The following is a 23,720-nucleotide window of genomic DNA, read 5'->3' as shown; positions in this document are numbered from 1 at the left end:
GGGCAGTGAGGAGGATGTTGCTCTCAATGTTGTTGGCACATTTCAGGAGGACGCTGCTAATAAAGTTACACAATTACACGTTTATTATTATATTTACAAAATGCCACAGGTTTTGTCTCGGTCATATCATTTTATTTTGTTGTATTTATCAGTGACACCTTAAAGGCCGGTCTGTGAAAATATTGTCTGACATTAAACCAGACCGTGGCGCAAAAAAGGTTGGGGACCGCTGGTGTGTAGCTCTGGTCGTACACTGTCATGTTTGGGGTTTATTGTGTCTCATAGAGTCCAAAGTACTGATGAGATTTAGATTTTCCAAGTGTTAGAGTCGTGCACACGCAAGTCTATCCATCATTGTAACTTGTAAGTCAATGATTGTCTAACCTGTACAACAGAAGATAATACTATGTTTATCTAAAGCATTAAGTTATTGATAGGATAACATTCACAGTGACATTAAATCCACCTTTACCCAAACATGAAAAGATATGTAGGTGTAAATGAGGGGAAAGATATAAAAGTAGCATATTGATACTGAGAGGAGGGAAAACTGTACATGAAGCACGTTTCACAGCTGATGAAAATACCATCATGATGTCATACTTACTTCTTTTTCTGGGATTGAAAATGTTTCAGCCTCCTCACCTCCAAGCACGACCACAAATCCTGTAACACACATGTTGGTCGCCTCCTCACCTCCAAGCACGGGTGCAGATCCTGTAATAAACCAGCCAGTCGCCACCTCACCTCCACTCACTGTGAATCCTTCCAGGGTCACAGCACCTACTTCCACAGCACCTACTTCCACAGCACCTACTTCCACAGCACCTGCTTCCACAATCACAGTCATCCCAACCACCTCCAGCTCTTCAGTTAGTTTGCCAAATAACACCTCCACCCAATCAAACTCTTCATTTCCAGAATCCAGTTCAACTACTATATCTGGTAATGTATTCAGCCTCAGCTCAGGTTTTGCATTAGTTATTATTTTTACAAGTCAAAGTCCTAAAATGTTAAACAGCATATCAGGTAAGACTGCTGTCATTAGGTTTTTCTGCCTAAAGCTGACTCCAAGCATGCTCTCCAACAGCAGTCACTGCTCCTCCAATCACCTCGAAAGAGACCTCACCCACATCCAATACATCCAGCATCCAACCAGCCTCTCAGGCAAACAGCTCTCACACCCAGACCTCACCTCCAGTCACTCCACCCTCCACCACAGTGGCAGCTACGACCAAAGGTTGGACGTTTCTGTTTTTATCATGCAGGACTGTGATACGATTGTTGAATTCACATATAGTGTACAGACAGAGATCACCAACACCTCTGAGGTACCAGCAGCTGTAAGGTGCTCTGAGGTGTTTCTGGTACTTTCATTGCATAATTATAATCATATACTAATGATTTGTTTTCTTCTTTTCTGATCTCATTGAAATGTGTCCTCTCAGCCTCTCCACAGTGTGAGTATCAGTTTAAAAGATCAGTTTTATTGAATGTTTTCAAACACTGTTGTTGCTGCTCAGCATTTCTCTCTAAATTTACTCTGAATCACAATGAAAGTATTTTTACACTGATTATAGAAAATGTATTTTCATCTTCACCATGATGTTGATCACGGTCAACATCAGAATGAAGAAACTATCTGAGATAAAAAGTGTAACTGACTGATTCTTACTGACAAACATTTTGCAGGTTCTTACAATGTCACAAACAACAACACGTCTGGCTTGCAGATTGAAATAAACCCCCGTGGTAACTACACACTGACTGTTTCTGAAGAAGGCCGACCACAGACTGGAAAGATAATCCAAGCTGATCAGTTGAATCAAATCCCAGTGGGGAAAACTGGACACCTGAAGCCGTGCACTGATTACAGTCTTAATGTTTCATTTATTAATGATACTGGAAAAGAAATATTCTGTCGCTCTACGGAAAAAACATTTAGAACAGATCCAATGAGTGAGTTCAATTAATTCATATATTTGTGTTTTACATCCATCTTCTTTTAACTTAACAAATGAATCTTTTATAAACTGACACATTTGTGCATCACTTGTTTAATTCAGGTGAAAGAGACGTTAATGAAACCAGCTGCATCCCTGGATATGTTTGTTATGGAAGTGACTGGGACATCAGCTCTTCAATATCAACACCAAATAACCGTTCAGTTGTACGATGTAGAAATGATGAGAAGACTTTCTGTGTCAGACCTGCTAACGAGGACATTTGCTCAGATTTGACTGTAACCTTTACTCCAGGAGAGTGCAGAGGCTCTTCCTTTAACTTCACCAAAAGCATCAGTGTTGGTACGTACGAACGAGTCCACGTCTGCTCTGAGATTCAAACATTTACACCTCATTTAATCATGTTTGTCTTCATTCATTTTTTCCACAGATTTCTTAAATCCCAGTGAAATACAGCAGATTAAACCCACTGGACTTCCTGCAGAAATTACCACAACGTTACCTGATTTACCAAAGTGTAAAAACCTCTCAGTTAGTTACACCTGTTCAGGTAAAAGGAAACTTTACGAGTTAGAGACACGAGCTCTGTGCTCTCTGTGAACCTGTTCAGATTTATTTCTTTGAATGTGTTCATGTTTGAATCTAAACCCAAAGGATGAATGTTCACACACTGAGGAGCAACAATGACGTCATCTTTGTGTCTCCTCAGAAAATAACAAAGCTGATGTGAAACTGTCTGAGCTGGAGCCGTTCACAGACTACAGCTGTACTGGTCTGATCTTACAGAACAGCATCAGCATAAATAAGACGACTCCATCTGTCCACGTCAGGGTTGATTGTGGTGAGTTTATATTTCCTTTAGCTCATCAAAATAAAAGCTTTTATTCTCACACAGTTTGAAGCAAAGGAAACGCTGTTCACTGTTACTGATGTTTACTTTGTTCCAACAGATCTTACAATAACCAACATAACGAAGGATTTAACCAATACTTCCATTGAGCTCAGCTGGAAAACAACCAGTAAGAACTGTCAACAGGTCCTTCCCCTCCTTCATAAGCTTTCTTATGACTGCAGTTGTGATGGTCAGACAGGTAAAGGTGAGTGAGACGGCTTCTCCTCTTATGTGTTTATGTTCATGATGCTTTGACTGCAGGTGAAAAACCAAACCTCTGACTGGGTGTGAATAAATACAGTTATTAAAATAAATAGCAAATATAAAACAGAATAAACGCTGAAACATCAGAGTCGAGTTCACTTTTTCACACAGAAGAAATGATGAGAAGCTTTGAGCTGTTTGAAGGTAACATCTGATGTTTGAAATGTAATTGTCTTTATAAAAAGCAACAAACAGTTTGTCAGTCTGTTGCTTTTCTGACATGTACGTAGTTTCTATGAGAAGCTTGTAGCATCAGTGCTTCATGTCAGCAGGAACAGACTGTAAGTGAAACAGGTTTGTGCCAGTTTATGGATCAGCTGACAGAACTACCAGCTGATGTGTTTGTGAAACTTTAACCTGACATTTGTCATTTACAGTTTCTTAACATGATGATGTTGATTTAAATCTATAACACTTCACATGGTTCATGGAAATTATGTTACAGCCACAAGTCCTGATGGAAGAACGTGTGTTATTACTGGATTAAATCCATTTACTGCTTATACCTGTCGAGTCCGAGCCAAATACAACGAGATTCAAGTTTCCACTGGGGGTGAAGTTAAACTGCAAACTAAGGTTGGAAGTAAGTAATCAAACTTTTTATTACATAATGTTAGAATTTATTTCTCACTGGATATTTGAGCAGTGAAGATAAACAGGAAGGAAACGCAGCAAAGGGTCGCAGGTCTGTCAGTTTTTTACTTTAAATATGGCTTCCTTTAAATTTCTCTTACAGCACCTGCTGCAGTCACTGAGCTGAAATTACACGTTCACGAACATAATACGATCAAAGTGAGCTGGCACAGACCCTCTACATTCAACGGACCTGAGGGAAAATATATAATACGTCTAAATACAGCTGATGATAAGGAAGTGACAAAGAAGGAGAAGCAGAGTTGTACACGGTGTGAAGTCGAATTCAAAGATCTGAGCTACTCTACGAGCTACAAAGTGAAGGTTTGTTAAATCCAACATTTTTGGTTTAATAAAGAAGATATTATGCTTATAAATATTATTTTAGACTCCTGAATGTTGTAATTCACAGTGAACTGACATTCTGTCTTTAAAGGTGACGGCTCACAACGGACACTATGAGAGCATCCCTCAAATAAGTGAAATCAGCACTTTGTGTACGTCCTGTTTTCATTAATGATACAGTTCACTGACATAAATGCTTCGTCTCATTTTAAGCACACGTTTCTACAAATGTTGTCTTTCATGTAAATGTAATTTTTAATATTATTTCACAGACAACGACAAAGCTGTTATTGGGTTTCTGGTCTTCCTCATCATCCTCACGTCTGTGGCTCTGCTTTTTGTCATCTATAAGATCTACATTTTAAAACGCAGACAGTCCCAGTAAGGAAACCTTTGCTTTTGATCATTTACTTTTTCTGAAATCAGCCCTCTTTTTTGTATATATAAATACAAAAAAAATTGCAAATTCATGTTGCCTTTTCATTTCGATTTTATAATGTTATCACACTATTTATGTAGATGCTGACTACGACTCAAAATCTTTGTCTTTTCTAACTTCTTCACAGTGACCTGGGTGAAAATATTCATCTTATTTCAACAACAAGTGAGTTGAGCTTTTTTATTGTCATTTTTCCCCCCCTCTGTTCACATACTGATAATAATTAAAGGATATTAAATGTGCTGATATTCCACACTGTTTATAAAGTACGTTTATATACAGCAGCAGGACTCAATAAAACCTTTAGGAGCCTGTATCTCAACCATGTCTGCTGAGTAAAAGGAAAGATGTTACATTTAGGATGAAGATGATAACAGAGACAGAAGCATAGCATGTGAAATACCTTCCTTTTTTTGGTAATGAAATTCACTGTGATTTTGAATGATGCTGACCATACAGTGCACATGAACAATGCCAAGAGGTAAAGATCAACACATGGTTGTTGCATAGGCCAGGCATAGCCATAGTAAGAAAATGCCTAAAGTCACTCATGTGTAAGATCCATGATCACAACATGAAATAACTAAAGCGTTTCCCTTGATATTTGCTTGCTAATATTGTATGAAACACATATGGATAACAATCAGTGGTTGGATATAATTATGTTTATTTGTAATAATCTCTCCTTTGCTGACTGCTTGTTGTAGATGATGAAGAAAACCTGTTGCTTGTTGAGCCGATCGCAGCAGAGGTCCTGCTGGAAACCTACAAGAGGAAGCTCGCTGATGAGGGGAGACTTTTCCTGGCTGAGTTTCAGGTAAATTCATTTATCAGCTTTTTCTCGGGTTTTATTTTAATTATTACCATTTTTTTATTCCCTCGCTTACAACAGGCTGTGAGGGAGTCAATATAAAAACACAAAGGCTTGTTGTTCTTGGCCTAGTACAGAGATGAAAGAGTGTGAATGGGTGCTGGGTGTTGTCTGTAAATAACACAGTTTATATTTGCTTGCAGAGCATCCCAAGAATTTTCTCAAGATACACGGTGAAAGAGGCCAAGAAGTCCTGCAATTCTATCAAGAACCGCTACGTGGACATTCTGCCCTGTGAGCTGATCAATGTTATCAAAATCACTGAGAGTCACTGTGAAGACTGTCATCATTTATTTTATTTTATTTTTTGTCTTGAACTAGATGATTATAACCGTGTCCAGCTAACCACAGGAAATGGAGAGCCAGGATGCGACTACATCAACGCCAGCTTCGTTGACGTATGTAAAAATGTTCAGCTTGTTCAACATAAAGTTCATGACATCTGTTTGATAAAACAGTCAAACATCACTCCTGTTCTTCCTGCAGGGATTCAAAGAGTCCAAAAAGTACATCGCAGCTCAAGGTAAAGTCACGCTGCCGTTCTTCACACAGCTGCACTGAATGACTGTGATGTATGATGCTTATCTACGGTGTTCTCGCTGCAGGACCAAAGGAAGAAACTATAAATGACTTCTGGAGGATGATCTGGGAACAGCAGTCCTCAATTATCGTCATGGTAACACGATGTGAGGAGGGAAACAGGGTAAGATCGTGTTTAAAGTTTTTAAAATGAGTCACAGAGAAATATCCTTTCTTTGAGAAGCTTCTTATCTGATTTGCTTAGACCTTCGTATTGTTTGCTCCGTTCTCCTTCCTCACTGAGCGACAGTCAGCTTCTCTCCTCTCACATCGTTTCACAGGTCAAATGTGCTCAGTACTGGCCGTCTCCTGACCGAGAGACTGAGCTTTATGAGGAGTTTATTGTGAAGCTGAACTCAGAGGACCACTACCCAGATTACACCATCCGCCGTCTCAGCCTGACAAACGTAAGCCTCCGTCACATGTTGAACCGACAAAACTGTAAAAGTGTTTAATGTCTGTAATCATATCTGTGTAGAAGTGTTGCTCAGCATGCACATTTATCTCAATAACTGCACCTGCAGAAGAGAGAGAAGAACTCAGAGAGGGAGGTGACCCACATCCAGTTCATGAGTTGGCCCGACCACGGAGTCCCTGGAGAGCCACACCTCCTCCTGAAACTGAGGCGGCGCGTCAACGCCTTCAAGAATTTCTTCAGTGGGCCGATCGTTGTTCACTGCAGGTATGAAGAGGTCACACTCTACGCTTGGCTCAGGTTAACATGTTTGTTTCACTTTGTTCCATCAGCCATGTCAGTACATCTGTAGGCTGATATTAGGCAAAGTCTGACTGGATGGACGTCTATTTGTAGCCACACCTACTTCTTCAGATCACCGCCTCTTAGTTTAATTCAGATTAAAACACGAGCTGTTAATTGAGATCTAAAGTGCGTCATTGTACATCAGGTTAAATAAGACAACGGCACTCATAGGTGATACTTCTTTCTCGTGCAGCGCGGGGGTCGGCAGGACAGGAACCTACATTGGCATCGATGCCATGATGGAAGGTCTGGAGTCAGAGGGCAGAGTGGACATCTACGGTTACGTGGTCAGACTCCGCAGACAGAGATGCCTCATGGTCCAAGTCGAGGTAAAGTGTGTGTGTGTGTGTGTGTGTGTGTGTGTGTGTGTGTGTGTGTGTGTGTGTGTGTGTGTGTGTGTGTGTGTAAAACAGAAGAATACTTGTAAATACAATGAATTTGATGCCAATTCTCAGGAAAGTGAATCACCTTATCTGCATCTACAGACAGACAGAACAACAGATGGAAGGATATATGACAAAGATTAACAATTAGTTAAATCAGCTAAACTTAAATATGTACAGTTGTATATATTATGTATATTTTTAATATATTTTTAAAAATGTTATGTTTATAAAAAGTTGTATTTTAAACATGTACACCGTACTCTTTCTGTCATTTCCTGTCTTCCTCGGTGTTATTATCTCCTGTCTTGTTCCGGTTTTGCTTCCTGTTTTGTTTTTTTTTTTGTTTCTCCTCTTTGTGTTTGGCCCCGCCCTCTTTTTCTTCACCTACATCTGCAGCTCTGTGTCAGTCAGCCCTCTGTGTGTACATGTGGTCCTGTTCTTTAGTCTGCATGTTCGTATTATAGACTCATTCACCTTTATATTTCACCTACTGTGTAAAGAAATGTATGTGAGGAACACCGCGTGTTAGATGTACATACACTGACTACACTGCACATAAACAAAGCTTCATTTTTTAAAATCCTGTATTAAATAAATGAGGGTAAATGAGATATAAATGCTGCGGCACATTCGAGGTTTGTCTCTCGTGCATTAACATGAGTGCATTTGTGTGCACACAGGCCCAGTACATCCTGATTCACCAGGCCCTGCTGGAGCACAACCAGTTTGGAGAGACAGAGATCAGCCTGTCTGAGCTGCACAGCACAATGAACACGCTCAAAGAGAAAAACTTGGACGACGAGCCCACGCTCATGGAGGAGGAGTTTGAGGTACGCCGTATCTTATCACTTTTATAGCTGTAAACTACAGAAAAGCAGTGCGAGGGACCGAAAATGCAGCTTTGATCGTGTTTAAGTCGCTGAGTGAGTCACAGAGAACTCACGTAAAGAGTGTCTGACAGAGCTCTGACAGAATAATGTAAATGACCCTAAAACATTGATGTAGCACAAATGTCTGAAATCTAAAAATATCATCAAGTGTGCCTGTCGTCCTCTTCTCCATCACATCCTGCACGATGGATTGGATGGAAGCAAAGTTTTAATAGACAAAATGATCTTGCAGAGACTCCCCACCTTTAAAAACTGGAGGACGCTCAACACAGGAGTGACCGAAGAAAACAAGAAGAAGAATCGTTCTTCGTCGGTCATCCCCTGTGAGTTTGCTTTGCATGCACGCGTGTGCTCGCATGTAAGATTACATCTGCTCAGTTCCACTTCTTTCATATCAAACCTGCAGATGACTTCAACCGCGTGCTCCTGAAGCTGGATGAAGGACGAAGTCAGGACAGTGACCCTGACGAAGACGATGAGGAGGAAGATTCTTCAGATGAAGAGGATGAAGACTCCACTCAATACATCAACGCCTCGCACATCACGGTAACGTTCAGCCTATTTATGAACCCGTTTCTATGTAAACTACTAAAAATACCAGCCGATGTCAAACTGTGACAAACTGCTTCCTGCCACCTTCTTTCCTGTTGCACCAGATAACGAAATGTCTCATCTTCTATGTTTGGACTCGATGTGTTTGTCTCCCACACAGGGATACTGGGGCTGCCGTGTCTTCATAGTGGCGCAGACCCCACTGGCAGACACCACGGGGGACTTCTGGTCGATGATTTACCAGAAGAAAGTTTATACTGTCGTCATGCTTTCAGACAGCAGTGAAGGAGACGCGGTACATACAATATAACATACTTATAGTGACACACATTAAATGTACATGTGGTAAATATGCTTGTTTTCTTCTGCTCAACAGGACTGTATTTACTGGGACAAAGAGAAGAAGAGCTTTGGGGAGATTGAGGTGGAGGTGACGAGCACAGACAACTCGCCAAATTTCATCAGACGCACCATGCAGATCCGCCACGTCAAGGTAACACAGCCGCCACCTACTCTGCCTCTGTAAGCGAGCCTCGCCCACTGATGAGACCGGACATTTGTAAGCCAGCTGTGCTCTTCTCGTCCTCTTCTATCCACAGAGGAAAGACAGACGGGAGATAAACCATTTCCAGTTCCTGAAGTGGACGAGCAAAGAGGAGGTGCCGGAGAAACCTCAAGACCTCACAGACATGATCAAGGACATCAAGCAAAACTGCGGCACCAGCAGATCACAGAGGAACAACCCCATAGTGGTCCACTGCGAGTAAGAACACACGGGGAACAGTTCAGTGACGAGATGAGAACGGGGCAGCACGCAGCGAGGACGAGTCATCGTTCTCAGCGTTCAGATCAGTAAAATGTGTCGCAACAGCCGACTTCTCCATCTCGCTGGGTTTCAGGGCGGACACTAGTGTCCCTTTGATCAGTGTTTTTAAATAAAGAGCTCGGTAAAATCTAAGCAGCAGGATGTCTTTTAAACAGAGAAATCAGCTACGTAGCTGCTTTCTGCGCATATACAGATGCTGCCACATGTTTTGGTGCAAGCCCTACAGTTGACAGAGCATGCATGAATGCAGCAATCATTTACGTTGCAAATTTTAGATAAAGATCTTGATGAAAATGAGCTCACCCTGCTTTGCAGCCTCACCTCATTTCAAGGAAACCATGCATTTGATTTCCTTTCAGGCATGAATATGTTATAAAAATAGTGTGAACACTCCCAACAGCACTCTCTAAAGACACCTCACACAAAGTGTGATTACCGAGTGTACACAGTAAAATGCATCTATGTTAGTGTGAAAGACAGTAAAGGTCAGCTGATCAGGAATAGTTGAGTATTCCCATGAATTTAACCCAACATCAATTATTCTTTTAAGGAAATCCTTTGTTTGATGATTAATTAGTTATATTTTTATTTCCTATGACAACAGATCCACTTTTCATGTGATGTCCTTCACAGGCCCACAGCTGTCTAATACATAAATGGATATGTATAAATTAATAAACTCCTGTTTGTAACTTGTGTGCTCCTCAGCGACGGCTCGTCCCGCTCGGGGGTTTTCTGCGCCCTGTGGAACGTGCTGGACAACGCTGAGAGCGAGAAGCTGGTGGATGTTTTCCAAGTGGTCAAAACGCTGCGCAAAGAGAGACAGCGCATGGTCTCCAGCCTGGTGAGAAAGAGGAACACAATCGTTCACACTCTGCTTATAACCAGAGATCAGCGTTGCACATCACCAGTTCCCTGTTCTAGCTCACTATGAAATGTATATTTTATATTACTGTTTTAAAAACAAAAGTAAGCTCAAGTATAAAGATCATTTCTGCCTTTTATTTGATAACAAATCTATGAAAAAGCCACGCCCATTTGTTTTCTCCCTGCTGTTGATGTAAACTTGAGTCATTGTTGCATTTTGCCTGTTTTCAGCAGTGTGTTCAGGCTTATGTGAACTTTTACAGCAGCTGGAAACTGTAATGACTAGTTTGTGGCGACAGTAGAAGTCTGATATGAAGCACTGTGATATCCGTGCTTGTCCACACAGAGTTTAGTAGTATCGGTTCAGTGTTTGTGTTGTGTTCGTGGGATTCTTCCTGCTGGTTATTTAGGGAAGTGTGTAAGACAGCAAAGAAAGCAAGATTCACTCTAACAAGAAACACACTGAAACAATATTTGTTTCCTGTGTTTCTAACAGGAGCAATACCAGTTTATATATGACGCCGTGGAGGCCGTGTTCCCCGTTCAAAACGGGGAAGTGAAACCGGTGCAGGCCTCTGCAGCCGACTCGGTGCAGATCGTCAACGAGACGAAAGCGGCCGAGCAGAAAGACGAAGGCAAGGCTGAGGAGCCAGCCAGCACTACCAGCAACGAGCAGCAGGCGGCAGCAGAGAGCACTCCTCTGGTGCCTGACAAAGAAGAGAAGAAAGAGGAGGCGGAGAAAGAGGCCCCACCCACGGAGACCACGCCGCTGGACGACACCAGCAACGGTCCCACTGTCACGGTGGAGGTGTGAGGGTGCCGGCCGTGACTGTGTCCACTGATGGAAATAAGCGCTTCAGTTTTATGCTTTTTTAAATTACCTTATGAATGTATAAACGTTGTAAAACTTTTAGATTTGTGGAAGAATTTGACCAAATATCTCACGTCAGTTTCCAAAGTGTTTGATTTAAATTAAGTTATAAATGTTTCTGAATGCAAATGTAATTTCTCTCTTTTCACAAAGTTTACCAGCACAGCTGTCATCAAACTGGACCCTTTACTGGATATTTAAAGGGGTCTAACAACTAAATCTGAAATATACAGCAGACGAGTTGTTTTGTCCTCTACGCTGTTATTTAGTTCATCTTCTGTTTCCTCATTTATACATAGTAACAAGCATTTTTTGAACATTTAGTTAAAGTCAGTGTTTTATGGCACACTGCGTTTTTTATTACAGTTGTATTTATGCGTTGTATTTGCTCACTGTCATCGGCTTTGTTAAGCATATCTTTAAAAGATAAATATGTTCCTCACTCAGCTTCTTACTACAGGAACACTGAAAGGTTTGAAGTATCTGTTGTATATTTCTCCCACTAATGAAGTTGGAGCAACATTTGAATCAACATTTTTTGGTTGTGCTGAGTTTCTTTGAGTCACACCAGTAACGTACTCGTGGAGCAGACTGGGTCAACAGTTTTCTTTTTCGTTTGCAATAAATTTACCTGATGACATTTTACTCTGGATCTTTCCTTGAATAGAAAAATGTGAAAACGAGCTCAAATCTTCAGGAGGTTAAAATCATACACGTGTCTTTGTTTCTACATATTAGTTTCAGGGCTGAGCGGCCGATCAGAGAGAACACACTAATAACACGTCTCAGCTCGTCTCAGGGCGGCTCTGAGCCAGAAACCAAAACCTCGAGCTTCATCAAAAGTCGTTGCTAAGTGTGTGATTGTTTCAAAAGATGGGAAAACAAAATAGAAAACTGACAGTGCAAAAAATAGACTCAGTCATATAATTAAATCTCTTTAAAACACATAAATAGAAATATCTCATTTCAATAAATAGGATGTTATTCATTCACACCAGTGTGTGAGTGTGTACAGCGCTATACAAATACAGGCCATTTACCATTTATTCATTCTGCCTTAAAAATGTAGAAACTTTGCTCACTGTTGACATTTATAGTTTGCTTACATTTATTTAATGTGTGAGAACCGCTGGGCTTGTTTTTATTGGCTGTCTTGCATAACCTGTGCTTTGGATCTTCCTTTGCTTAAATGGATAAATATGATTTAAGTGAATAATATGAACTATGAATATTCTGTTTCCTCTCTGCTTAAAATTCTCTTAAGTCCTTCTTTCAGTCTCACCTTAGAAGCAGTTTTTATGTCTTTACTTTTGTTTTATCGAGATTTAGTCTCAACTTTGACGGGACCATGTGAGAAATATCAAGATTTTACAGTTTCGATTATTGTTTGTACCTTTGGAAGCTTTGTGAATACTCGCACAGATGTCAGCACTTTAATCCTCGAGCACGTGTGGGGGGGACGTTGTGACTCCCAGTGCTAATTCGCTGTGGTTGGACAGCTTCTGTTTGTTTGTGTGCAACAATATAACTGTAAAGAAGGTTGTTTCTGATTTTAAGAAAATTAAAATGGCAGCTGCTCCAAATGTAGAAAAAACAGAAGATTTATCTTTTATTTTTTTGAAAATTCACATTTACTGTGATCATGTAAATAATTTATCATGTTTTTCTTTGACAAAGGCCAACAGTTACAAAATTTAAGACACACAAGACACAAAGCAGACAGTTTCCTTCTATTTGAATCAAAAGCAACATTTCTTGCTTTGAATCTCAGAAACATTCATCCTAACCTGAAGTCAAAAGTATAAAAAGTCTGTCCTACGAATTTAAAAAATCAAATATGTTTGAAAAGAAAGAAAAGGGTGAGATCTGTGCCCTGTACAGCTGACTGAGGCCCTGTGAGGGTTTGTGAACACAGCAAATGCCAGAATTTAAATCCTCTAACGAACTAAACCTTTACAGTCACAGAGGATTTAACAGCTTCGTAGTGTTGATTGTTTACGCTGTGGAGTCACAGACGTCCACGTTAAACTACGAAGGACTCAAACGTTACAGTCGGTGCACTGGACAGTAACATGTTTCCAAGCTAAACTCTTTTGTGTGCATTCAGCAGACACAATAACACAACACAGTGTAATAAAGGACACGTAGAAGCTGTTTGTCAGCGACTCTCAGTCAGTTTTAGTGAGGAATGAAATCTCAGAGGTGCTACAGCACCGACACGTAGCAGCACTACACAATCAATAGTGTCTGCAAATACTTTGTGGTGTTCAGCTTGGACATGTTCTCTGTTGCAGTGCTCGACATGCTTCGTTTCCTGCTGCAGTTACACCTCGCTGCATACATGCGATCGTGCTGTTCCTGTAAATGTAGGACTCAGTGATGACCTGCAGTCATTGCTAAGTTTAGCCGTGCACACTCGATTGAACATCATTTTCTTGATGTCTCAGAAGCAGCAAACTTACTTTCACTTCTTTCTGGATCCCCCCCCAAACCCCCATTAATGCATTTCTATTAAATACCAGAAGCAGCTGCTTTCATAGCTACACTGAGCTTCATGCATCAGTGAGAAGAAGAGAAGAGAGAAGAAAAAGGCCAATGGACGGAGGTTTTGTTTTTCATCAAAAAACATCTTCTCAATTAGTTATTTTGCGTATGGCATTGTGTTATTTTCACATGCTTACCTTTACAACAGGTAAGGTTTGCAATACTTATGAGGAATAAAAACAATGACTGACTATCCAGCTACACTTCATAAGGTTGAGTCTCAGCTGTTAATTACAGCTTGTGCTCAACCAGGAGCCACATGTTCTTGTCCCAGTTTATCATCTTTCCCACTTGGCAGCTGTTTTCATCGTTGCCTTCGTGGCTGTTTCCATTTGTGCTTCCCCGATCCAGGTACCGTCACTGTAACGCATCAGTTCAAGGCACAAACGCGTCCTCACTGCTGTGTGTTACGTGGTTGGAGTTTATTTGGAATCAGTGACCTCTGCAGAGTGTCCCGCCTCCAGCAGGACCAGTTAACTGGCTCATCATCAGGTTTAACAGCTTGCACCAGATGCACTGGGATGCTTGTGATGCACCGACTGGCCGACCACGATTCACCGTAACAACCAGTGTTTCAGCTCTGATGTGAACCTGCTGCCGCTTCATTGGGCTGGTTTAGCAGTCGCAGGCCGGGCCTTGCTGAGCTCAGCTATCGCCTGAGTGTTATCAGTTCGAGCTTTAGCGGTCTCTGGACGGGTTTTGGACTCTTTCTTTGGCGCTGGGAGGGTCAGCGGTTCCCAGAGGAAGAACTCGTGCAGGAGCGTATTAACAGGATCCGGACACTCCATCATGACCATGTGACTGCCGTCCTCCAAGACCTTCAGGAACGCCATTAGAAGTATCTGATAAAAATAAGGATAAGAATAAAGGTTAGACTCATCACCAGCTCAACACTTTCTGAATGATATTGTCAAATATTTCTGCAAATAACAAACTACAGTTCAAATGAATGAATCAGAGTCAAAGTGTGAATCCAAACAAAACCTTTTGGTCCTTTTTAGTGGGCGGAAAACAAGCACATTATGTGTGTAAGTTGACAGAAGGACACGATTTGGCATTTACATGAATTTCTGTGTCTCTTCTCATGAATCAGCCACTAAAGTTCAGCCGCTGCATCATCGTTTTAGCTGCTGTTTACCTGAGAATTTGTTAAAGCAGCTGATTTTTTTAAACATTCACTGGATGCTGTAAACTGACCTGATTTCATATTTCAGCTTGTTACGGTGAATTTGTTTGCAAACTGCTGCTCGTTTAGCAAAGCACTGATTCAGTTGTTTTTCTGGCCACCTGAGAATTATATTTCTATCTTTGCTTTGATTACCGACCCCTGAGGGAACGATCTGTTTCCTAAGCTAATTTCATCGCTGCGTGCAGAGCAGCTATTTTCATCAGAGAGAAGAACCAGGCTGAAAGATTATCAAATGTTCACCAGAGAGTTCAACTTGAAACACAAAGCAAGGTGATGATTCTTATCTTATATTACATAGCTTTGAAATTATGACGCTCTTCCACGTCTTTGTCCCATCTTCCTCCAATCACCCCAGCTGGTTGCAGCAGATGGCCCCGCCCCTCCCTGAGCTGGTTCTGAGGTTTCTTCCTGTTAAAAAGGAGTTTTTCCTTCCTACTGTCACCATAGCACTTGCTCATTGGGGATCTTCTGATTGTTGTGGTTTTCGCTACCTTACAATATAAAGCACATTGAGGCACCTGTTGTTGTGCTTTGTTGCTGTATAAATAAAGCTGAACGTCTGTTTTAATGAAGTTTTTTAACTGGATTTTCTTCTTTCCAAACTGGGACACATTTCTTATCCTTTTCACCACAGAATGATGTTTTCAGTCCACAATCTGTTATTTATAATAATAATAGCTTCATTAGGAAGTGTGAGACCCCCCACTTACTTCTGCCATTCGTTGGTCCTCTTCAACAGGGACAAATTTGTCATGCATGCCATGCACCAGCAGGACGGGCACTGTCAGCTCAGCGTGGTAGACCTCGTCCCCCTCAGGCCAGTACTGCCCGCTCATCATGGCACGCAACACAAAAGACGACACATTGAAGGCATTGTTCTCTTTCAGCAACTGCTTCTCCCTGGCGCCCTGCCGAGCAAAGCCCGCCCTGCAGAGTAGACGACATTTATACCAAAGAAAAAATTTTTATTTTAAACATTAATTTAACAGCAGATTAAACATAAGAAGAATTATCCTACATACATGATATTACACATACAATAAACAGGATTTGCTACTACAGACAGTTTTACTGTCTGCACGACTTGTATTTCTTTGTCAAACTCTCTTACTCACTCTTTCTGCAAAATGTGTAAATACGATTGGTCTTAAATAAATATTGGCACTATGATGTAATATTGAAAAAGCAATGTATAACACTGCAAAATACCCAACTGTGTGCACATTTCATCTGACTGGACTCATTGCGTTTATGTTTAGGAGGCTACAAACCTGAACTTCAACTGTTTAGAGAAACAGAAAACAAACTGAGTCGTGCCTCCTTCCTTGGAGGATCTTTCAATTTCGCTGTCTTACTTGAGAAAGCACCAGGCGAGCAGCGGGGAGAGGCAGTGAAGCACACAGGTGGGCAGGTTGAAGATGGAGCAGAGGCTGGGCTCCAGAGCTGTGGGACCGCCGCCGTTGATCATCACCATCTTGTGAATTTGTTCTGGATATTCATGAGCCAGGAAGGTGCAGAACGACACACTAGACAAAAAGAACAACAGGCCGGTTACAGGACAGACTGAAAAAACCAGGTAATCATGCTGTGGTAGTCATCTTTGAAATCTACTGTTCAGAATTGGCCTTTTTTTATGTGTGAGTCCAAATATTGTGCCTCACTTTTTCACTTGCTCACATTTTCACAAGTCAGCACGTCTTTAAAGTCTGGATTAAATATAGTGTGTAAGAAACTGAGCAATAATTATCACAGTTAACAGCAATAACACTGATTTTAATGGCTATACAGGAAGTAAAAGGAAGTTAGTGTAGCATAAGACCCAGCTAAATAACAGACAGAATAAAATTTAGCATTATTTATATTCACTACACTCGAAAAAGTATTTATGCACAAAATGCCGACTTCAAGTCATTTGTTTGCAGGAAATTACAGGAATTTGATTACGTGTAAACTTTCCATGTAATTTTTGTTACATACAATGCAAAACACACTTATTAGAATCTGGTCAAAAGGAGTTCACTGGATGGGCATAGATTCAGTTTACAGGTTTATTCAGGAGGCAGAGCATACATACTAACTGAAGGCTGGCGGTTTGTGGGTGGTGCCAAATATCCTTGGGAAAGATTCTAAACCCAAGTTAGTCCCCAACCCCAACCAATCACAGCAGATGGCCCCGCCCCTCCCTGAGCCTGGTTCTGCTGGAGGTTTCTTCCTGTTAAAAGGGAGTTTTTCCTTCCCACTGTCGCCAAAGTGCTGCTCATAGGGGGTCATATGATTGTTGGGTTTTTCTCTGTATCTATTATTGTACGATCTACCTTACAATATAAAGCACCTTGAGGCGACTGTTGTTGTGATTTGGTGCTATTTAAATAAAAATGAATTAAAGTTGCTCTCTGATGCATCCATCAGTGTAAATGTTAGTCAGAAAGCACATATGCATAGAAAAAAGTGCTTGGATGAATCATGTAAGTTGTATAAAGCTACCTGAGTGCTGAGTAGAGTAGAAAAGCACTTTATAAGAACCAGTCTGTTTACCATTTATTCTGTTGTATTTTACTCAAAGTTATTGTTTCATGCTTATGAGGGCAAAGAATCATTTATTTAGTTAGACTAGAAAGTCCCTTTGAAATTAAATATATATGTTATTCACATACTAAATGTCTGTGCTGTATAATTTACATTTGTGGTTTTAATTATAGCTCTAATTATAGAAGTTTAACAGTTCTTCTTAACATATCTTTTGTTACTGTATAGCATGTCCCACTGTATGTTGCTACACCTTTTGTTTACTGGCAACTTTATTTTCCATAGCTTATTATGATGTGTCTAAAAAAACTATTTTTAGAATTAGTTTTGAACATTTTTAATTATTCATCCCTTGTGGTCTTTGAACCAGTGTATTTGTTTTTATTGTAGCTTAATTGGTGTTATTTTTGTACTTTTGATTGTTTTTAATGTATTTAATCATTTTTGTGTATCACTTTATAACTGCTGTGACTGTTAAAGTGCTTGAAGTTGGTTTGGTAAAATTCTTGTTTTATCTTCATGAAATCTAAATATGTTGAATTTTAATGAAACTGCAGAGTAAATTCTTATATTTCAGAACCTCCAGTAAGATCTCAGATCTTTGCCTGACAAATGACTGAAACAAAGAGGCGCTGAGGTTTCCTGAACACTTCTGGATGACCTCCGGACTGTGTTCTGTTTGAACGCTGTGATCTGGGACTCACCCGTAAGAGTGTCCTATGAGGATATTCCTCTTCCGAGCGTATCTCTTGAAGATGATTCTCATATCCTCAGCCAGCGCATAGAACGTATACGCTGCAGGAATCTGCGGTGCTGAGCTGGCTCCGTGTCCTGCCAGGTCCGGGGCAATCACTTCGTAGCCCAGCCGAGAAAAGAAGTCCAGCTGGCTTCCCCAGATATCCAGCGAACCTCCGACTCCGTGAATGAAGAACAACGTCACATCTGGATGTGTCCCTTTACAGGCTGATATCTTCCTTTCACAGTCAATCACCACAGTGCGCTTGGGCTTCCGCCTGCGCTTCCTGGGTTGCTGAGATTGGTCAGTCTGTCCAGCAGCAGAAGCCTCACCCACTGCTGCTGCTGTGTCGGATGCGCCGTTGTTTCCAGCCGTGAGAGAGTCTGATCTCGCCTCAGGAATGCTGACGGGCGGCGACGAATTACCACAGTCCGTCAGTTCTACCTCCATGGTGCTGTTGGGTTCTGTCTCTCCATTCTGGCAGCTTTTCAGCTCTGCACTCGCCCTGTCACCCAAGTTCTCAATGAACAGCTGTCCGTTACGGTAAACTGTGATTTTTCGTTTGCAGCTCACACTCCCACCAAGCCCGGTGGGCTCCTCCACCACCGGCCTGTCGGGGATGATATGCCGAACTCGCAGAATGCGGCCCGGTTTTACCTCCACAAACTCGTAGCCATCAGCAGGTTCTGAGGTTTCTACAGGAACCACAATATTGGTCGGCTTTGAGGTGAAGCAGCAGAGCAGACCTTCCAGAAAGCTGGTCAGCATGGCTGCCAGTCTGCAGGGAATATAGTCACATAAAAACACACATAAGAAACACGAGCGAAGAGGGTCATTGAAGAGATGCAGACAGGCAGCAATGTGAACCTTTATCATACAAGCAAGCTCTCTAGTTAAGCCAGAATAAGAACACAAAACTATGGCAAAATGATTCTCTGCTCATGTCATTAGAAATTCGCTCAGGAAGATGAATATGAGGAGATGAAGGCACAGTACACATGCATACATGCATCAAGCACATGCATTTGGAGAAACAGCAGAGTTAAATGGCAAATATCAACTAAATATATGCTGCATGTCATTTAAGACTTCTCTACATCAACTGACTATCTGGGAAGCTTAAATGTACCATTCAGAGAAATAAACAAGTTCAGGTGCCTTTACAACCCGGCATCTGTTTACAACTTAAAGCCTTGCTGCTTTCTGTCAGATGTAACTGATCACCATCTTTACTCAGCACGGCCTTTCGTGGTATTAATAGACATGAACGGATGGTAATAGCTCCCTGAGTTAAAGCTGTCCACCATGTGATCGCTCTGCAGGAGCAACACGCAGCAGTGCTACTGGTTAAAACCACACAACAACCCATCGGTGATTAAAGGTGCTTTTTTTGAAGCGTTGCTCAGTGATTATTGAAGGATATTCATGAATAAAGAAAAGCCAGTGTTACTTTGGTGTAAATTAAGCTCATATAGACAGCACGCTCTTCTTCTTCTACTGTATATCATATTCTTCAATTCCAATACAACCACCTTTCTACTTCCTTGCTTCTTTTGAAACTTCTGCAACAATTTTGTAACTAAACAGCCCCCAAAAGGTGTCGCTGTGCATTACACAGGTCCTCCTGCAGTATCAGTTGTTGGTTGATTATCTGCTATGGCAACAGCAGCCATGCAGGGTCTGCAAGCGTCTCTGCTGGCTGCATTATCCTACCTTCCTCCCTACTAGAAAGGATTATACTCTCAGTCTCTCTGTTTAAGTCCACAGAGCACAATCTGTCTCTGGATAAAAACAGGAAACTATGGCACTGTGCAGAGACAGATTTATACTGTTGCGTTTTTCTCTCAACTTTACATCAGCTCCTGTTTTCATGTGGGGATTATAAGCACAACGTAAAACAATATTCCTGCTTGGCCCTTTTAGTCCTTTCTGCTTATACTGGCACATCCACTCTCCAAATAACAGTGCGGTGCTGCCTGTACTGACAGGAAGAGGCTGAGAGCGGCATTTTCACATAAGTGAGGGTCGCCCATTCATCTCACAACAAAAGGCATCATTTTGATCAGGCAGAAGGAGTGACGCATTTTATTTCCTGTTCCATTTGTATAAAATACTGGCGAGGCTGGATCATAACCTGAACCAGCTTACAAGCATAAAAGATAAACATTTATCCATCTACCACGCCCCCTGTCACATAGTCCGATCCCCCCTCATCCCCCTCACCAGAATTTACATTTCAAATATTGTATAACAAGACAAAACTGCAAACTCATAACTAACTGAAGCCTTTGATTGAAATACCAAATAATGACACTCGTTCTCTCTTTCACACGTGGCATCACTTCTGCTATTGTTTGTATTAAGTGCACACATGAGTCTGTGACAGCAGACAGCCGATCCCTCAGCATGTTTGTGCTCTCTGCTCATGTTGCCTTCATATTGAATCATTTTTGGCTTTTTAAAGAACTTATTTTAGCATCGCACTCAACAACAAACAAATCCTCCCAAACATAAGAAGTCCCTTCAAATTGCATTATGTTTCTTCACGTCAATATACGGGCCGCAAGTGACGTGGGCCGCAAGTGGCCCCCGAGCCACGAATTTGACACCCCTGATGTAAATGAACTGAACACAAAGAAGGTCTTAACACAATCAGGACACATTCACATAGATGCAGAGTGGGAAGGACTCTTTTTTTTAACATATTGTAACACAAAGTCACACATGAAAGTACCTACATTCATCTAACACTATATTTTTTATGCAAAGTACAGCCAGGGTGTTACTATCTATTGATTGAACCATGATGAGCTTATGTTCACAGGCAGATATTCACAACATCCTCCCTGTGGCTGTGCCGTCCATTTAAATATCACCTGATTAAAGTCGTCCCTATTAGTGAGTTTGCTTCTTGCTAAAGTTCCTGCTCGGGCCCTGCGGTCGGAGACTGTGACTGGCTGTTATATAACATTGCATGCAGGTTAGACACAATCACAGTGGGACTGATGCCCAGAAAAACGAGTAGAGACTGTAATTCGGATTAAAAACAACTGCATTAGCTTCACTGTTGCTATAGTCTCACACTTGTTTATTTAATCAGTGTATTAGTTGTGCTGCACCATTAAAGATCCATTGCATTTGCTGACATGTTTGACACAACTAGAATCACATAGCAGGTGTGGACTGAAGCTTTGAAATGTGATATGTTAGTAAGTTATACATTTTTATAACCAGTTTGTTGTAACTACAAATTCATCAAAGTGACCATTAAGAAATAATTTAAGCAAAACAACAACGAAAATCCATCTCTAATGGTTTGGGTGGTGGTCTTCTTCTTCTACTACTACTACTAATAATAATAATAGGAGTCTTGTACCTGGTATTTAAAGCTGCTGGGCCCATCCATTCACTAAACACAATCAAAGCTCTTTGAATAGACTCACTGTCTGATGCATCAGGTGAAGCAAGTGCCAGAAGGTTTCTCTTTTCAGTGTACACTAGAATGTAACGTCAAATAAAAATCCTTTCCGTTATTTACACGAATGACCCGTGCGTCTTCAATGACGGAGCTCACCTTTACATAGCGACCTTCGTCTTGCCTCCTGCAGAAATCCTTAAACTACTTTATAATCTGAATATTTACAGTCCGCAGAAAAAAATGGGATAAACACACTAATTAAATCAGAAGGCTTACCTTTCCCTGTTTCCCTTCAAATTCCGTCTAATTTTTCAGATTGTTTTCTCGTCAAGCATCGGGGAAGTAGGAGAACTATAATCTGTTGCGGTCAATCCAGTAATCTAATTTATCTGGATTTTGTTGCCCTGTCCACATGGCGGCCAGTATCGACCGACTGACAGCGCATCTCTTTGTGGGTCACAGGTAGATCCACATATCTGCGCGCTCCAGAAACTCCACGTCCACGCTGAAATATCTGCGCGTGCGCTCAGAAACCCACCGGAGCTCCGCGGATGTTTTTAATCCATCGATAGCTGATCGTCTTACAAACACCGTTGGCTCCCTGTTCTGTTAGTGGGAGTGAACACTTGTCCCCTGCTGCTATGTAAGGGGAGACCAGACAATTGGAGAGAAACCTGTTTGTCCGGCGGGAAAGGTGCCAGTGAAGTAAAACCGATTAACATTTAAATCAATTAAAAAAGCAAAGAAAAAGAAACGTAAAGAAGGGTGTGTGTCGGGGGGGGGGACGGACAACAATACCTGCGGCTTTTCTAAAATAAAATAAAAAGTTAATATAAGCATAAATGTTTGAACAATTGACAATAAAAATCTTGTTGGTCGACATACATTTAAGGGCATGAAGTGTTCCTGCCTGTGTGTGTGTGTGTGTGTGTGTGTGTGTGTGTGTGTGTGTGTGTGTGTGTGCGTGCGTGCGTGCGTGCGTGCGTGCGTGTGTGTGTGAGAGAGAGAGGGGAGGGGGGGTGGCTTTTCATCCGAAACCCACTGGCACACTTTTAGAAAGCACTCAGTCCATTCTTCCTTGCCACCTTTCCTCACCGCTTCCTCTTTGTTTTTCTTGCATCTTGTCTGCTTCTCTCTCTCTCTCTGCCACACCCCTTTGTCTCTCTCTCTCTTCTTTTGTTGATCAGGAAAGCAAATTAGCTGAGCCACAGTTTCCCTTTAAATGTGGTCAATTTCTTAGACAGCCTTGCTTAACAAAACCATGAATTCTTTCACTCACTTCTAATAATACTTCCTTCACCTCACTTTTAAATAACTCTCTTTACTCACTTTTCGCGGATGACACCACAGTGGTTGGACTCATCTCAAGGGGGGATGAGTCGGACTACAGAGATGAGGTCAACAGACTGACTGAGTGGTGTTCAGTTAACAACCTCCAACTGAACACCACGAAAACTAAAGAACTTATCTTGGACTTCAGGAAGGGCAGAGCAGACCCGGCCCCACTTTACATTCACGGGAACTGTGTGGAGAGGGTACACTCCATGAGGTATCTGGGCGTGCAGATCTCTGATGACCTCTCCTGGACTACAAATACCACGGCGGTGGTAAAAAAAAAAAAGGCCCAGCAGCGTCTCCACTTTCTGAGAGTGCTCAGGAGGAACAACCTGGAGGAGAGGCTGCTGGTGACATTTTACAGAGCCACCATAGAGAGCATCCTAACGTACGGCATAACAACATGGTATGCAGGGTGCTCAGCTGCAGACAGGAAAGTACTGCAGAGGGTCATCAACACAGCCCAGAAGATCACTGGCTGCTCTCTGCCCAGCCTGGAAGTCACTGCAAACTCTCGGTACCTCAGCAGAGCTGGCAATATCATCAAGGACTACTCTCACCCCAGCAACCAACTGTTTGAATTATTACCGTCAGGCCGACGGTACAGGTCACATAAAACCAGGACAAACAGATTCAGGGATAGCTTCTTTCCCAGAGCTATCACCGTAGTAAATAAGCACAAAAACAACTGAACCTATTCCATACCGTCACTGTCATTATATTATGCTGCTATTCATACTGTCATCATATTAATGCTGCTATCCTGTATATATTGTACATACTATTGTTTGAGTACTTACGATTGTTTTTTTTGTACTTTTTATATTTTACAT

At 41.5% G+C, this 23,720-nt stretch overlaps 2 protein-coding genes across 5 annotated transcripts; one reads left to right on the top strand and one right to left on the bottom strand.

Annotated features, from left to right (window-relative positions):
• Positions 1-662: 662 nt before the first annotated feature.
• Positions 663-11,784, top strand: ptprc (protein tyrosine phosphatase receptor type C). 2 transcript variants are annotated; one of them, XM_082511434.1, is made up of 29 exons: positions 663-945; positions 1,091-1,240; positions 1,449-1,460; positions 1,693-1,959; positions 2,067-2,306; positions 2,395-2,514; positions 2,674-2,805; positions 2,915-3,055; positions 3,566-3,703; positions 3,857-4,077; positions 4,190-4,250; positions 4,371-4,479; positions 4,665-4,702; positions 5,245-5,354; positions 5,552-5,642; positions 5,730-5,806; positions 5,895-5,931; positions 6,014-6,111; positions 6,269-6,394; positions 6,512-6,669; positions 6,941-7,076; positions 7,814-7,963; positions 8,256-8,346; positions 8,430-8,569; positions 8,736-8,870; positions 8,952-9,068; positions 9,175-9,338; positions 10,110-10,245; positions 10,765-11,784. In XM_082511434.1, the coding sequence occupies exons 1-29, from the start codon at positions 678-680 to the stop codon at positions 11,080-11,082; spliced, it is 3,981 nt and encodes a 1,326-aa protein (XP_082367560.1). In that variant the 5' UTR covers positions 663-677; the 3' UTR covers positions 11,083-11,784. The 2 variants fall into 2 exon arrangements, with proteins under 2 accessions (XP_082367560.1, XP_082367559.1); XM_082511433.1 differs by having other exon boundaries at positions 2,915-3,061.
• A 121-nt stretch (positions 11,785-11,905) lies between these two features.
• Positions 11,906-22,145, bottom strand: abhd8b (abhydrolase domain containing 8b). Of its 3 annotated transcripts, none has more exons than XM_082511441.1 (5): positions 21,829-22,145; positions 18,103-18,912; positions 16,228-16,398; positions 15,583-15,799; positions 11,906-14,525 (listed from the first exon to the last, which is right to left on the bottom strand). In XM_082511441.1, the coding sequence occupies exons 2-5, from the start codon at positions 18,900-18,902 to the stop codon at positions 14,286-14,288; spliced, it is 1,428 nt and encodes a 475-aa protein (XP_082367567.1). In that variant the 5' UTR covers positions 18,903-18,912; positions 21,829-22,145; the 3' UTR covers positions 11,906-14,285. The 3 variants fall into 3 exon arrangements, with proteins under 3 accessions (XP_082367567.1, XP_082367568.1, XP_082367566.1); XM_082511442.1 differs by lacking the exon at positions 21,829-22,145 and adding an exon at positions 21,578-21,778; XM_082511440.1 differs by lacking the exon at positions 21,829-22,145 and adding an exon at positions 21,511-21,573.
• Positions 22,146-23,720: the final 1,575 nt, after the last annotated feature.

The sequence above is a fragment of the Aulonocara stuartgranti genome (assembly GCF_965226115.1).
Source record: "Aulonocara stuartgranti genome assembly, chromosome: 17".
Classification (NCBI taxonomy): domain Eukaryota; kingdom Metazoa; phylum Chordata; class Actinopteri; order Cichliformes; family Cichlidae; genus Aulonocara; species Aulonocara stuartgranti.
The sequence above is the reverse complement of the archived record's forward strand: the minus strand, read 5'-3'. Positions and strand labels throughout refer to the sequence as shown.

What these genes read in the sequence shown, in the direction of transcription:
- ptprc (XM_082511433.1), top strand. Translation starts at nt 678, where the DNA reads ATGTTGGTCGCCTCCTCACCTCCAAGCACGGGTGCAGATCCTGTAATA. An exon ending in CTACGAGCTACAAAGTGAAG is followed by an intron (nt 4,078 to 4,189) that starts GTTTGTTAAATC and finishes CTGTCTTTAAAG; the next exon opens with GTGACGGCTCACAACGGACA. An exon ending in TCAACGCCAGCTTCGTTGAC is followed by an intron (nt 5,807 to 5,894) that starts GTATGTAAAAAT and finishes TTCTTCCTGCAG; the next exon opens with GGATTCAAAGAGTCCAAAAA.
- abhd8b (XM_082511440.1), bottom strand. Translation starts at nt 21,536, where the DNA reads ATGGGCCCAGCAGCTTTAAATACCAG. An exon ending in CTCATAGGACACTCTTACGG is followed by an intron (nt 16,399 to 18,102) that starts GTGAGTCCCAGA and finishes CTTTTTGTCTAG; the next exon opens with TGTGTCGTTCTGCACCTTCC. An exon ending in CTCGCCTGGTGCTTTCTCAA is followed by an intron (nt 15,800 to 16,227) that starts GTAAGACAGCGA and finishes TCTACTCTGCAG; the next exon opens with GGCGGGCTTTGCTCGGCAGG.